Raw genomic sequence first — 12148 nt, forward strand, 5'->3', positions numbered from 1 at the left:
TCCGTTTTTATTGTACTTTATGAACTTTTCTGAAGGGAAGGTTTCTAATTATTTGTGGTATTTCCTTCCTACCACAGAGCAATAAACTCTCGTCTCCTGTCACACGAGCTGCTCCATGCAGACTAAACATTTCCCACAGAGGAGGCGTGAGAAGCACAGAGAACTCTGACAACACCAACCTGCACTCAGACTCAGATAATGTGAACATATTTATTTGTGTTTTACAAAATCCACTGAGAGCTGTGAGACTTATTCCTCTCTATCTGCAGACATTTTTCTTGCATTAACGTGAAATTAAAGTCATAATTTAGCAAACATGGTGTTTAAAACAGCTGCTGGGTGAATCCTAAAAACATCATTTACATGCAAACTGGAAACATGAGCGTATCAGTATCAATCAGAACAGTAATTTCTGACAAACTTTTCTGTAATTTTTTGTTTTGTTTCACTGTAAGTTGCAGGAAAGATTACAACTATTGCTTGTTCATTGCTATACAATAAAATCCCTCATTAGAGATGTCCAAAGTACGCAGTCTTTATCTTACAGGCTCATATTCACATGCTAAATATCTTGATTCAGAAACAGCAATCCTGTTGCCCCGGGCAACAGCTGGCCCTCTCCCTCTGAGACACCCACAAACATCCCACCTGTCGGCCTTCAAACATTCTCTGACGTTCACAAACATTCACTCTGTCACATCCCACTGAGCTGCTCCGTGATCTCCCGCGTGTTTGGCTGTCATCTGCCTGGCGCTGTACAGAGACACGCCCATCCCCACCGTGGCCATCGCCACGGCGATAGGCTCCATGACGCTGCTGTACAGCTGCACCCGGACCTCACCTGACATCTGCCTCTGCAAACAGGTGAAGGCAGGTTGTTAACCCTCTATGGTACGACGTTGCCATTTGGCAACAAACCCATTTTAAGCCTTCTACTCATAGACAATACATATCCAGTTATGATGCAATGCATTAAAAGAGAGGTGGGGTTCTAAGTAAACCAATAGCAGTGTTTAAATCTGTCACATGACTTTCTGGAGGCTATTTTGAACCCCTTTTCTGCAGACATCTTCACAGGGAGGAGCCTCAACAATTGACTCCTCAAAAACAGCTAAAAAAAGTGTTTTAATGACATTTTTCAACTGGTAAAAAAATATATATTCAATAAAAGGCGAGTTAAGTTCATTATTCTGTAGTTTATTGCACTGTACTTGATCATTAAATAATAGAAAAATGTTAAAATGTGTATGTTGCCATATGGCAACACCGTACCATTATGAATTGCTAGCCTGGCATGTTGATAACATTTTGTATTTAGTTATAGGCCTATATTGTTCAAAAGCATCAATCAACCATCAATTTGACAGATACACATTTGACTATTGTAGTAAAGTCAATAGAAATTTCATTGGTGTACACTGATCTTCTATAGTCTACTATAATAATGCACTTTGTGAATCCTTTCGGCATTGCATATTATGATATTTGACACATCTTTCTTCACATCTTTCTTCCATTTACATAATGAATGCAACAATATTTTATGGTTTCTCACGGGAGAAAGCAAAACTAGCCCTCCCAGTAGATGGTAGTGAAGATGAATTAGGATTAAGTGTGCAAGTGGCAACATCGTTTTACGACTTGCGAGCATAATCCCAGACAACCAGTCCCACAAGCTGTTTTTTGATAACTGGTTCAGCAGTGTAGATCTCCAAGTCGCTATTGCACACAGTGATATAGCACAAAAATTTGAATTAAACTATGACAAATGTCTTTTTAAATGGTTTTTACTTTCAAATGAGATGCATTCTTAACTATTCAGGCTACTGGGGATTGTTGAGACTATAACATGAGTTTTTAAATAAGTGTTATTACAATTTTAAACAAAACTCTCTTGTTTTCATTACTTTCCACTATTGTACCATGTTGCCGTATGGCAACAAACCCTAAAAACTACTAAAAAAATAATATTTTTTAAAAATGTCTCTTGATTAAGTTTACTTGGTCTATTTTAAGACAAAAAAACACCCAAAACATTTTTTTACCAACTGGGATCATAATGCGTACCATAGAGGGTTAAAGCCACCCTGTTCTCACTGAAATACTCAATTAAGTTACTTTTTTTGTCAGGAAAAATGCAAAAAATTATAAATGTTTTCACGCCAGCAGACAGAAGTAAAAAAAATTCAAGTAAAAAAAACCACAAAACTGATCAATTCAGTTGAATAAAAACAGGAAAAATTTAAAAATGATAAATGTTTTCACGCCAGCAGACAGAAATATTTAGCGTTTTGGAATTCAAATAAAAAAAACAACAACACAAAACTGATCACATCAGTTGAATAAAAACAGGAAAAATGTAAAAATGATAAATGTTTTTACGCCAGCAGACAGAAATATTTAGCATTTTGGAATTCAAGTAAAAAAAAAACACAAAACCAGTTACACCTGTTATATTTTAATGTTTAAGATTGTTTTACTGGTGCACAATTATTTAATAAATAAGTAATTCAGTACGTTTATATCTGTTTATTTGTCTTTTAAAAAATAGGAAAGAAATGTTTAAGTCAAGTCTGATGTTGCCTTGCACAAAAGAATGATCCCAGTCCTTTCCACACAATGAAACTTACGTTTGTTACCATAATTCCACGCCGTTTTTCAATTCAATTCAATTCAAAAATACTTTATTTATCCCAGAGGGAAATTAAATGTTGATGTAGCTCAATTAAATCAAAGAGTTATTATAGATGCTGATGGCTGTGGGCAGGAAAGATTTCCTGTAGCGGTCCGTTTTGCATCCAAACTGAAGAAGCCTTTGACTGAAGAGACTCTGTTTTCCGATAACAGTCTCATGGAGAGGATGTTCAGGGTTGTCCATAATTCTCTTGATTTTATGCAAAATCCTTCTTTGCATTATTGTCTCCAGAGGTTCCACAGTCGTCCCCAGAACAGAACCAGCCTTCCTTATCAGGTTGTTGAGTTCTAGAATGCGCTGCTGAGGGTGGCAGCACGTTGGAGTAGCTCTGTACCTCACATTGAGATTTTTCTTTTTTTCTAAATTTCATTCCTGTTATTTCTTGGAAGAAATTGCATTTTTTGGACAACTGTTCCTTCCTGCCTTGGATGCTGTGCAGCTGGATTAATTTTTCCCAATACTTTTGTATATTTTACTCTTTTGTCATGATGCATCACCATAGCAACAAGGTGGTTTACAACAGGGAGCAGCTGAATAACATTGGAAAAGCAGAAATAATTCGACAACTGAAGCCAGAAATCCCACTGGAATTGAAAAGGAGGCGTCGTGGATGCAGAGCAGGAGCAAAGAGGAGAGAAAGAAAGAAGAAGAAGTTCAAACCATCTCTGCCATCCTGCATCATGGGAAATGTAAGATCGTTAGCTAACAAGTTGGATGAACTTTTAGCCTTGATAAGGACTCAGCAAGAATATCGGGAATGTAGCATTATGTGTTTTACTGAGACATGGCTACAGGATCATATACCCGACTCCAGCGTCTCTCTGCCGGGCTTCCTGACTGTACGAGCAGATCGAGATTTAAATAGTAGCAGGAAAAGGAAAGGGGGTGGATTGGCAGTGCTTGTCAACAACAGATGGTGTCACCCAGGACATGTTACTGTGAAGAGTCGTATCTGCAGTCCTGACATTGAACTATTGGCAGTAAGTTTTCGTCCATATTATTTGCCAAGAGAGTTCACCAGTGTTGTTTTGGTGGCTGTTTACATTCCACCCTCAGCTGTTGCCGACACTGCATGTGATGTCATCAGTTCCGTTCAGTTCTGGTTCTGATGCTGCTGCCCCAACAGATGACGCAAGAGGAAATGACGCTCTCAACAACAGACTTGTAGAAGATCTGCAACATCTTGTTGCAAACCTTGAAGGACCTTAGCTTCCTCAAGAAGTACAGTCTGCTCTGTCCTTTCTTGTAGATTGCTTCACTGTTGTGTCTCCAGTCCAGTCTGTTGTCCAGATGAACACCAAGGTATTTATATTCCTCAACCACCTCCACTTCTTCTCCCATGATGGAAACAGGGTTTGATCTGACCCTGTTTCTCCTGAAATCTACAATCATCTCCTTTGTTTTGTTAACATTCAAGATGAGATGATTGTTCCCACACCATGCCACAAAGCATTCCACCAGCTCTCCGTACTCAGCTTCTTGTCCATCTCTGATACACCCGACAACTGCAGAGTCATCTGAATATTTCTGTAGATGACAGGAGTCTGACTTGTACTGGAAGTCTGAAGTGTACAGAGTGAAAAGGAATGGGGAGAGTACAGTCCCCTGTGGTGCTCCTGTGCTGCTGATCACCTGGTTAGACACACAATTCTTCAGTCTGACAAACTGTGGTCTGTTTGTCAGGTAGTCATTAATCCAGGTGATTGTTGAGGCCTCCACCTGAGTCTTCTGGAGTTTCAGACGAAGCAGATCAGGCTGGATTGTGTTAAATGCACTGGAGAAATCAAAGAACATGATCCTCACAGTGCTGCCTGCTTTATCCAGATGACAGTGGGTTTGTTGAAGCAGGTGTATGATAGCGTCTTCAACTCCAACTCCATGGCGATAAGCAAACTGCAGGGGGTCCTGATATGTGCTGGTTTGCTTACACAGGTGGGTCAACAGGAGTCTCTCCAGGACCTTCATGATGTGGGATGTCAGTGCAACAGGTCTGTAGTCATTGATATCTGAAGGGTGAGTTTTCTTTGGTACCGGAACCAGACAGGATGTCTTCCACAACAGTGGTACCTTCTCTTGGGTCAAGCTAAGGTTGAAAAGGTGTTGCAGAATCCCACAGAGCTGCTCTGCACAGGCCTTCAGGACTCGGGGGCTGACACCATCTGGACCTGCAGCCTTGTTCCGGTTCAGTCTCTCCAACTGCCTCTTCACCTGACTTCTAGAAACAGAAAAGTGGGAGGGGGAGGCAAAGGGGACAGCAGCATCTCCTGATTGGGTTGATGACAAACTAGTGGAAGCAGAAGTATCCATGACTGAGGTGGAGGTGGAGATGTTACAGGAAAGCTGTGGGTCAGAGGAGGGTGGGATGTCTCTTTGGCTGGGAACAGGAGGGGAGGATGGTGAGCTTGTTCCTGAACTGAACCTGTTGAAGAATGTGTTCAGCTCATTTGCTCTGTCCAGACTTCCATCCATCCGATCCTCCCTCTGCTTGAGGCCTGTGATCTTCTTCATTCCTGACCACACATCTCTGATATTGTTCCTCTGCAGTTTACTCTCAAGCTTCTTTCTATACACCTCCTTGCTCTCTCTGATCTTGACTTTGAGCTGAGGGCCTCGACCTCCTAGCTGGTGGCCGGAGGGTTAGCTTCTAGCCTTCCTAGTGTGTTTTCCAGAAACCCCAGGCGGCTCTCAACGTTGCTAGTTCGGTTAGCGATGTCGGCTAGCCTACTCTCTGTGGCGCTTGTTGTAATGCAAATCTCTTCAAGTTTCTTATCATGGCTGTCCGATTTCTCCAGCATAAGCGCAGTAAGCTTAGCCAGCTCCCGTGCTACCTCACCAGGTACACCGGGAGGCTCCACCGCGGGCGCCGCCTCCATCTCGGAGCGTGGTGGAGAAGAGGGAGGTCTTTGGTTAGCATTAGCCTTAGCTTGACTCGTGCCAGCGACCTCGGAGCATTTAGTGCTCCCAGTTCCTGTATTTGCGGCCGGTTTGGTTGTGCTTCTGTGTTGTTCGGCATAGTAGCAATAAAAAAGGGTACCATGTGTATTATGGTCGCTCCTCGTTGCATCAAAATGTAGAATCAGGTGCGGGAAAGGCGTAGAGCGCTCTCAAGCAGCCATACTTACCAAGCGCGTCACGTGACTCCTCCCCTAAACTTGTTTTAAAAGGACTCACAAAGCAACAACACAAAGATTTAACCCTGACCGAGGTGTCAGTCTACCTCTGATACATGTTCATCTCTCCTGAGGTGGGGTCAGCCGGTTATATAAGATGAGCTCGTCAGCTCTCTGTGAATAAACTATCTTCATGAAAAATGCATTAATTCAGAGTACAGGCAGCATCTTTCCAGAGATGGTTAAATAAAACATGGTTGTAGATGTAATAAGGAAATCATGGCATCGCCGACACAAACAGACTCTCACCTGGAGGAGCCGGAAGTATCCTGGCGTCAGTCTTCCCAGTCTGATCATCATTCCTGTCGCTGGAGCCTCTCAGACGAGTCAACGAGCTTCCTGCGCGAGAGGAGGGCCGTCATTACTCCTCCAGCATCACGAGGGATCGTCTTAATTCACGGTGCCTTAATGAGCTGGTGCTTCTCACTCATTTATACAAAGATCATGTCTTCATTAAGGCTCGAAAAGCCTGAAAAGATCAAACTGTGACACATTCTGTGGCTCCAGATGTGTTTTTGTTTTCTATCCCGTTCATCATGACGGGATGCCGCATAAACAAATGATGCAATGAGTTTGAAATCTGGGATTAATAAGGCACAGTTGAGGTACATCTCTGATGTTCATGTAGCTTCTCTACTTTTATTAATACTGTATAAGAATTCCACAGAACACAATTGTTTGCCGTGTCATCCACTTTAAAAAGCTACTTATGAACTTTTTCTTGCTATAATCCACCTTATTTCTCATATCTGACATCTAAAACACATCCACACTGGAAAAAATCTAAGTCTTACCAAGTATATTTGTCTCATTTCTAGTCAAAATATCTCATTACACTTAATATAAGACACATCTGCCTAACAAGTACCATTTCACCCAGATATATGGTGACTTGTTTGAAGACAATACATCTGGAATATCTTGTTAAATGAAAAAGTCTTGAAAACAAATTGTTTTGAGTTGGATTTCATATGAAACAAGCTTTCTTTTTACATTTGAAGAGGTTTTTAAGCTAATTTCAAGATCACTTTTATCTCAAAAGTCCCAAATATCACATCTTATTTCAAGAAATCTTGACAAGCCGATTTTCACTAGTTCCATTGGCAGATTTATTTTGCTTATTTCAATTAAAAACGTCTTGTATTTGTTGTTTTTTTACTTATTTTTGGATAAGTAAGCATAAGCATTTTTTCCAGTGCAAGGTCTCGTTATCGTTGTTTTCGCCTCATCACAACAAACACAGATAGGTTTAAAACCCACAAATGAGCCAATAAAACAAAAGTGTACCTAGATAAATAATCAAAATATTCTTGTTTCTGTTTCTAACTACATTACAGAGTCTCAAACATCACATATTAATGACTTTAATAAACATAAAGAAGCTCCACAACATCAACAACCTTCAGGTAAGACAAAATCTCACGGTTTTGTGTAGTTTCCAGCTGCTCGGACAGGTGCGTCCAGTCTGGATCCAGGAGAAGATCCCACGCTCGTCTTCATCGACTGCTGCAGCCACAGACAGACTGACCGCATGTGAAGCCCCTCATGCTGCACTGGGACGGTCCCGTGTGTCCCTGCTCCTTTGTACAGTGTGAACGTCCCAGTGAAACGGCCTCAACACACTAACACAATCACTGACAAAGCTTCATGAAAAGCTCCAGCCTGTCATGGATGATTTGACCATCCAGCCGGTAAAATGGGAAGAAGAAGCGGCTCTTTGCAGCGTGTCGCACGCTTGAAGGAACATGTGTGTTAATGTGCTGCAGTGACTTATGTAACCTGGAAAATACTTTCAGAACTGTACCAAATTTAGAGAAAAAACAGCTGCTGAAAAAACGACTTTTACTGGACATATTCAGGTTTTTTTAAGAGATAAAACCTCTGCTGTGATGCAGTGTTGATTGTTCAGGGTGTCACTGTTCAGCATGTTGGAGGAAGAATCCTCGAACAAACCTAAGAAGGGGGGAAATTTTATATTTTGTAAGGCTGGGCAACGATTAAAAATATAAATCTAATTAATCGCACGATTTTCCTGATTAATCGCGATTAAGCGGATTTGTACGCAAAATCCAAAAATGAATCCAAAAGTAGTGTATAGCTTTCAGCATTTAGTTTTATTTTAAATGTGCTGCCATATGAATGAAAGTGCCATAACATTTGTTGTGCAAACACACTTTTAACATCAGCATCTTTATGTAGTTCTTATGTAGAAGCCTCGCTCCACTGTCTGTTTCCTTGAATGACTTGCTGCTATCAGTTGTGTGTTTTGCCTTTAAGTGATATTTTAGACTGGAACTACTACGCTGAGAAGACAATTCAACTTGGCAGTGTTTACAGATGACTTTGGTTCTGTCGACTCCGCCGTCTGGAAGAACTTTAAAATGAAAATGGCCGAGTAAAAGTTCCGTACCCTTCTCCGTGTTTGGTGGATCCGCCGATTACTTTCTTTTCCGGTTCCACAGCAGACAGCAACAGACTTTTACAAAATAAAAGCCTGTGAGCAGCAGACTTTTACAAAATAAAAGCATGTGAGCATGCGTGCTGTGTAAACCGTGCAGACCGAAGTGCAGACCGAGCAGTCCCCTGCTTCTGAGCAGTAAACACCTTAACGGGTGTGGCTGTCGGCAGGTGGCTGAACGCATTGATATGAAGGGAGAGAAAAATAATGCCAAGCGATTGTGAGGTCTGACTTTTTCCTGGAGAACGATTTTGTGATGCAAATGTATTACTCTTTTGAATGCATATTGTTTTGAGAAGCAAGACGCTTTATTTTTGTGGCCCCAGGCTCACAGGACGCAGCAGGGGGTAAGAAAATGTTCAATAATGATGTTGCTAATATGGGATGTCATACAGCTTCATGCCAACAGAGGCAAACTATCCCTTTAAGGCTACAGCTAAATAATGGTTAAATTATGCATCTGTGTCACACGTCTTATTCAGCTGAAGTCAGTTTAAAATGGCCGCCTCTGCTCGCCGCTCTGGTGGAACAGTGGAGGTGAATGGAGGCCTCAAGTGTGCAAAGTGGGAAATGAGATCACGGGTTAGCTGAAGGGGATTTACGTGAACGGAACAGACCATAAACAGCAAGCAAGAACTGTTGTCCTTGCCTTTCTGTAAAAAAATAGGTGATGTGTTTTGTTCCTCAGGGCCACCGTACCATTGGGTGAAGACGGCGTTTAGCATCAGCTCATGAATTATGTTCAGGTATAAAGAAAGCTCGTCAGAGTTTGAGTTATTCTCCAGAAAATGAAAGTGAGACAGCGTCATGACCTCTGATGTGATGGAAGCTCTCTGTGTGCTTGTTTCAGGGATGAGGACCAGACAACAAGCTTCTGATTGTGCACATCGAGTGACGTCGTGTCTGTATTTTCAGCCAGTTTACTCAACATTTACAGTGAGAGGAAACAATGTGCTCTAAAGTTCAGTCTGTTTTTGGATGTCCAGTACAATTATAAACATAAAGAGGAGCGATGATCACTTAAAGGTGTCAAACTGAAGCTAAAATAAGCTAAGCTAAAATAAGCTAAGCTAAGCTAAGATAAGCTAACCTAAACTAAACTAAGATAAGCTGACCAAAGCTAAAATAAGATAAACTAAACTAACCTAAGATAAGCTAAGCTAAAATAAGCTAAGCTAACCTAAGATAAGCTAAACTAACCTAAGACAAGCTAAACTACCCTAAGATAAGCTAAGCTAACCTAAGATAAGCTAAGCTAGCCTAAAATAAGCAAAGCTAAACTAACCTAAAATAAGCTAAGCTAACCTAAGATAAACTAACCTAAGCTACAATAAGATGAGCTGACCTAAGATAACCTAAGATCAGCTAAACTAACCTAAGATAAGCTAAGCTAACTTAAGCTAAAGTTCATGTTGCTGTTTCAGCCCTGATCGGAGCTCTGGCCAGCGTCACCTTCACCCCTTCAGGACCCTGAACACCTGTGCTCTCCACTGCCACGATGTGCCCGATGAAACGCTGAAACACAGAGCAAAACACGGCTCCGCTAAGGTCTAAATTCTAAGCACTGAGATGAACTCCTCAGTGATGAACAACACACGCGTTTCACATGAAATCAGATAAAAACTATCAGTGGAGACCTCTGCGGGACGCTTCAGTTTGGATCTGGTTGAGTCGACGTATTTCCCCCTCTGAGCTTTTTCTTCCTGTGTTGAAAATGACAGAATTACAGTCGTTATGTCTTATTATAACAGCACAGACTGAGCGGATTGATCCTTAGGATTCGGGTTCAGTCTAAGAATATCTAAAGAGAGATGAAACCTTGAGGATCTCGTAGTTCGAAGTCCTGGAAACGTATTTGTCCCAGAACTTGGCTGTGAGCTCCTGTTGCTTCCTGTGAGACTTCATCTGTGACAAAAAGACACAAAAATACACAAATGTGACTTAAAAACACCACATCCATCTTTTTGATTTTAATTTTAAAAAAAGGCTGCATTTGATGCTCAAATCAAACTTTGTGAGGTTCTTTATACTGGAGAGAGCTGACTCTCAGCACCTCTGTGTACATGAGCTGCTCCTCAGTGCCGTCCTCCTTCTGCTGCTGCTCCAGGATGCTGTTCTGTTCAGCCATTATCCTCTTTGCCTTGTCCTCTGAAATCTTACAGATGGTGCTCATAGCCTCGTCGTCAGGGCTGGTTGGCCTCACCCCATCCAAGCTCAGTTCCCTGCAGATCTCATCCCACACCTCACCAACCTGCAGCACCAGAAGGGACACCTCACTCTTTAACATTTCCAGAGTTTTTAAAAGATCTCTGAGACATGCTTTGGTCAAAAACCGCAGAGATATGGTGCAACAGCGCCTTTTTAAAGCATGTGTTTACAGCTCAGCCGGTTTTAGGAGGAGCAGCAAGCTCGACTGAGCTCTGTCCTACGATCCAAATGTAAATGTGGACACAAATGACCTGAATGAAGCGCATTAACGGTTGAGAGCGATACCTAACCTGAGGTTTTATTCTTGAATACTTACATTTATCTTGTCTGCAGCTCGCCCACAGACAGCTGGTATTGATCTGACCCCTTACTGGTGCATTTTTTTTCATGTTTTAGGGGACGCACGGTCACAAAAACAGGGAGACTTCCACGTGATTAGACTCATCCTGACTTTAAACACATTTTAACAACCAGTGTGAACCTGGTTAGTGTCAGAATGTGTCCATCGAACCTTTTGCAAAGTTTAAATCTGCAACCAGGAATGTTTCGGCTCTGCATTTGATCTTATTTGACTTGTTTTTGCTACTTGAATCAACACACGAGCTGCCTTTCAGCGAGTCAAATTAATATTTGTAGCTCTGCAATGTTAAAATGGCCGCTGACAAATCAACTTTTCAGGGCTCTCAAGTTTCACGCAATGAGCGTGAGACACATGCATTTCAACAAGTTCACACGCTCACACGCCACACATGCCATTTCTCACGCTGAGAAATGATCAACTTCGTCGCACAGAAATTCTAATGGCCTATACTATAAATGAGTCAATGGCAGGTTACTGTGCGCTCGTACAGCTCAGAATAGCTCTGGTACAGCTGTCTTGATTTAGCAACCCATCGGCAAATCACAAAATAGAATTTCTCAGCCAATCAGAAAACAGAATTTCTAGTTGCTGGGGAGGAACAGATTACAGTTTGATAGACGGCATCAGTATCCAATCATTGTGAACGGACCGTTCACAATGATTGGATACTGTTTTTCCTAGATTGTACGTTCTAGAGGCCACTAAAACTTTTCACATTTGTGTCAAAACTTTTAATTAATTGGTTGCAATGGGGGTTTGACGAGTATTTCAAGCAATATGTAAAAAAATGTTCCAGAAAAAAATCCCCTACCCCGCCTTTAATGAAAAATGAAAAATATGTAGGAGTGTAATTAGGCTTCCGTGGTTAATTTTTTCCCAAAGGTGACTGGTATGAGCAGATTCCCAAGGCTATCTACAATTGCCAAACTGGTATTAGTTCTGCCACACTGAAATGCTGATGCAGAGAGGGTTTTTTCCATGGTGGGGCTCAATAAAACCAAGACCAGGAACACTTTGTTTCTGAATGGAACTCTGTCATCCATCATGGCTGTGAAAATGGCTGGGCTTTAAATGGGAGCCCCCAGTATCAGTCATCAAGCATCAAAATCTGCCACAAACACTTACAACAACACTTTGCATAAGACTTTGCATACCTACAACAATTTATTTTAAAATATAGCAGAATTTAGTGTAAAAGTGAAGATTTGTGATTTTGGTATTAATAAAACAATTTCTTTGTTCTTTAAGTAGCTAGT

General features: G+C 41.4%; 1 protein-coding gene and 1 long non-coding RNA gene across 2 annotated transcripts in view; both read right to left on the reverse strand.

Annotated features, from left to right (window-relative positions):
• Positions 1-260: 260 nt before the first annotated feature.
• LOC142367805 (uncharacterized) lies at positions 261-8136 on the reverse strand. The gene is made up of 3 exons (XR_012767180.1): positions 7289-8136; positions 6115-6204; positions 261-854 (listed from the first exon to the last, which is right to left on the reverse strand). It is a non-coding gene; the product is annotated as an uncharacterized LOC142367805 (long non-coding RNA).
• A 136-nt stretch (positions 8137-8272) lies between these two features.
• The window catches only part of cfap69 (cilia and flagella associated protein 69), a 49134-nt gene continuing 45258 nt past the window's right edge, over positions 8273-12148 (reverse strand). The window contains exons 20-23 of the mRNA XM_075449090.1: positions 10377-10574; positions 10142-10228; positions 9961-10026; positions 8273-9838 (exon numbers count right to left, since the gene is read on the reverse strand). Coding sequence (XP_075305205.1) covers positions 9731-9838; positions 9961-10026; positions 10142-10228; positions 10377-10574 — 459 coding nt within the window. The 3' untranslated portion in view covers positions 8273-9730. The remainder of the gene's footprint in view (positions 9839-9960; positions 10027-10141; positions 10229-10376; positions 10575-12148) is intronic.

Source organism: Odontesthes bonariensis, chromosome 18, assembly GCF_027942865.1.
Source record: "Odontesthes bonariensis isolate fOdoBon6 chromosome 18, fOdoBon6.hap1, whole genome shotgun sequence".
Taxonomy (NCBI): Eukaryota; Metazoa; Chordata; class Actinopteri; order Atheriniformes; family Atherinopsidae; genus Odontesthes; species Odontesthes bonariensis.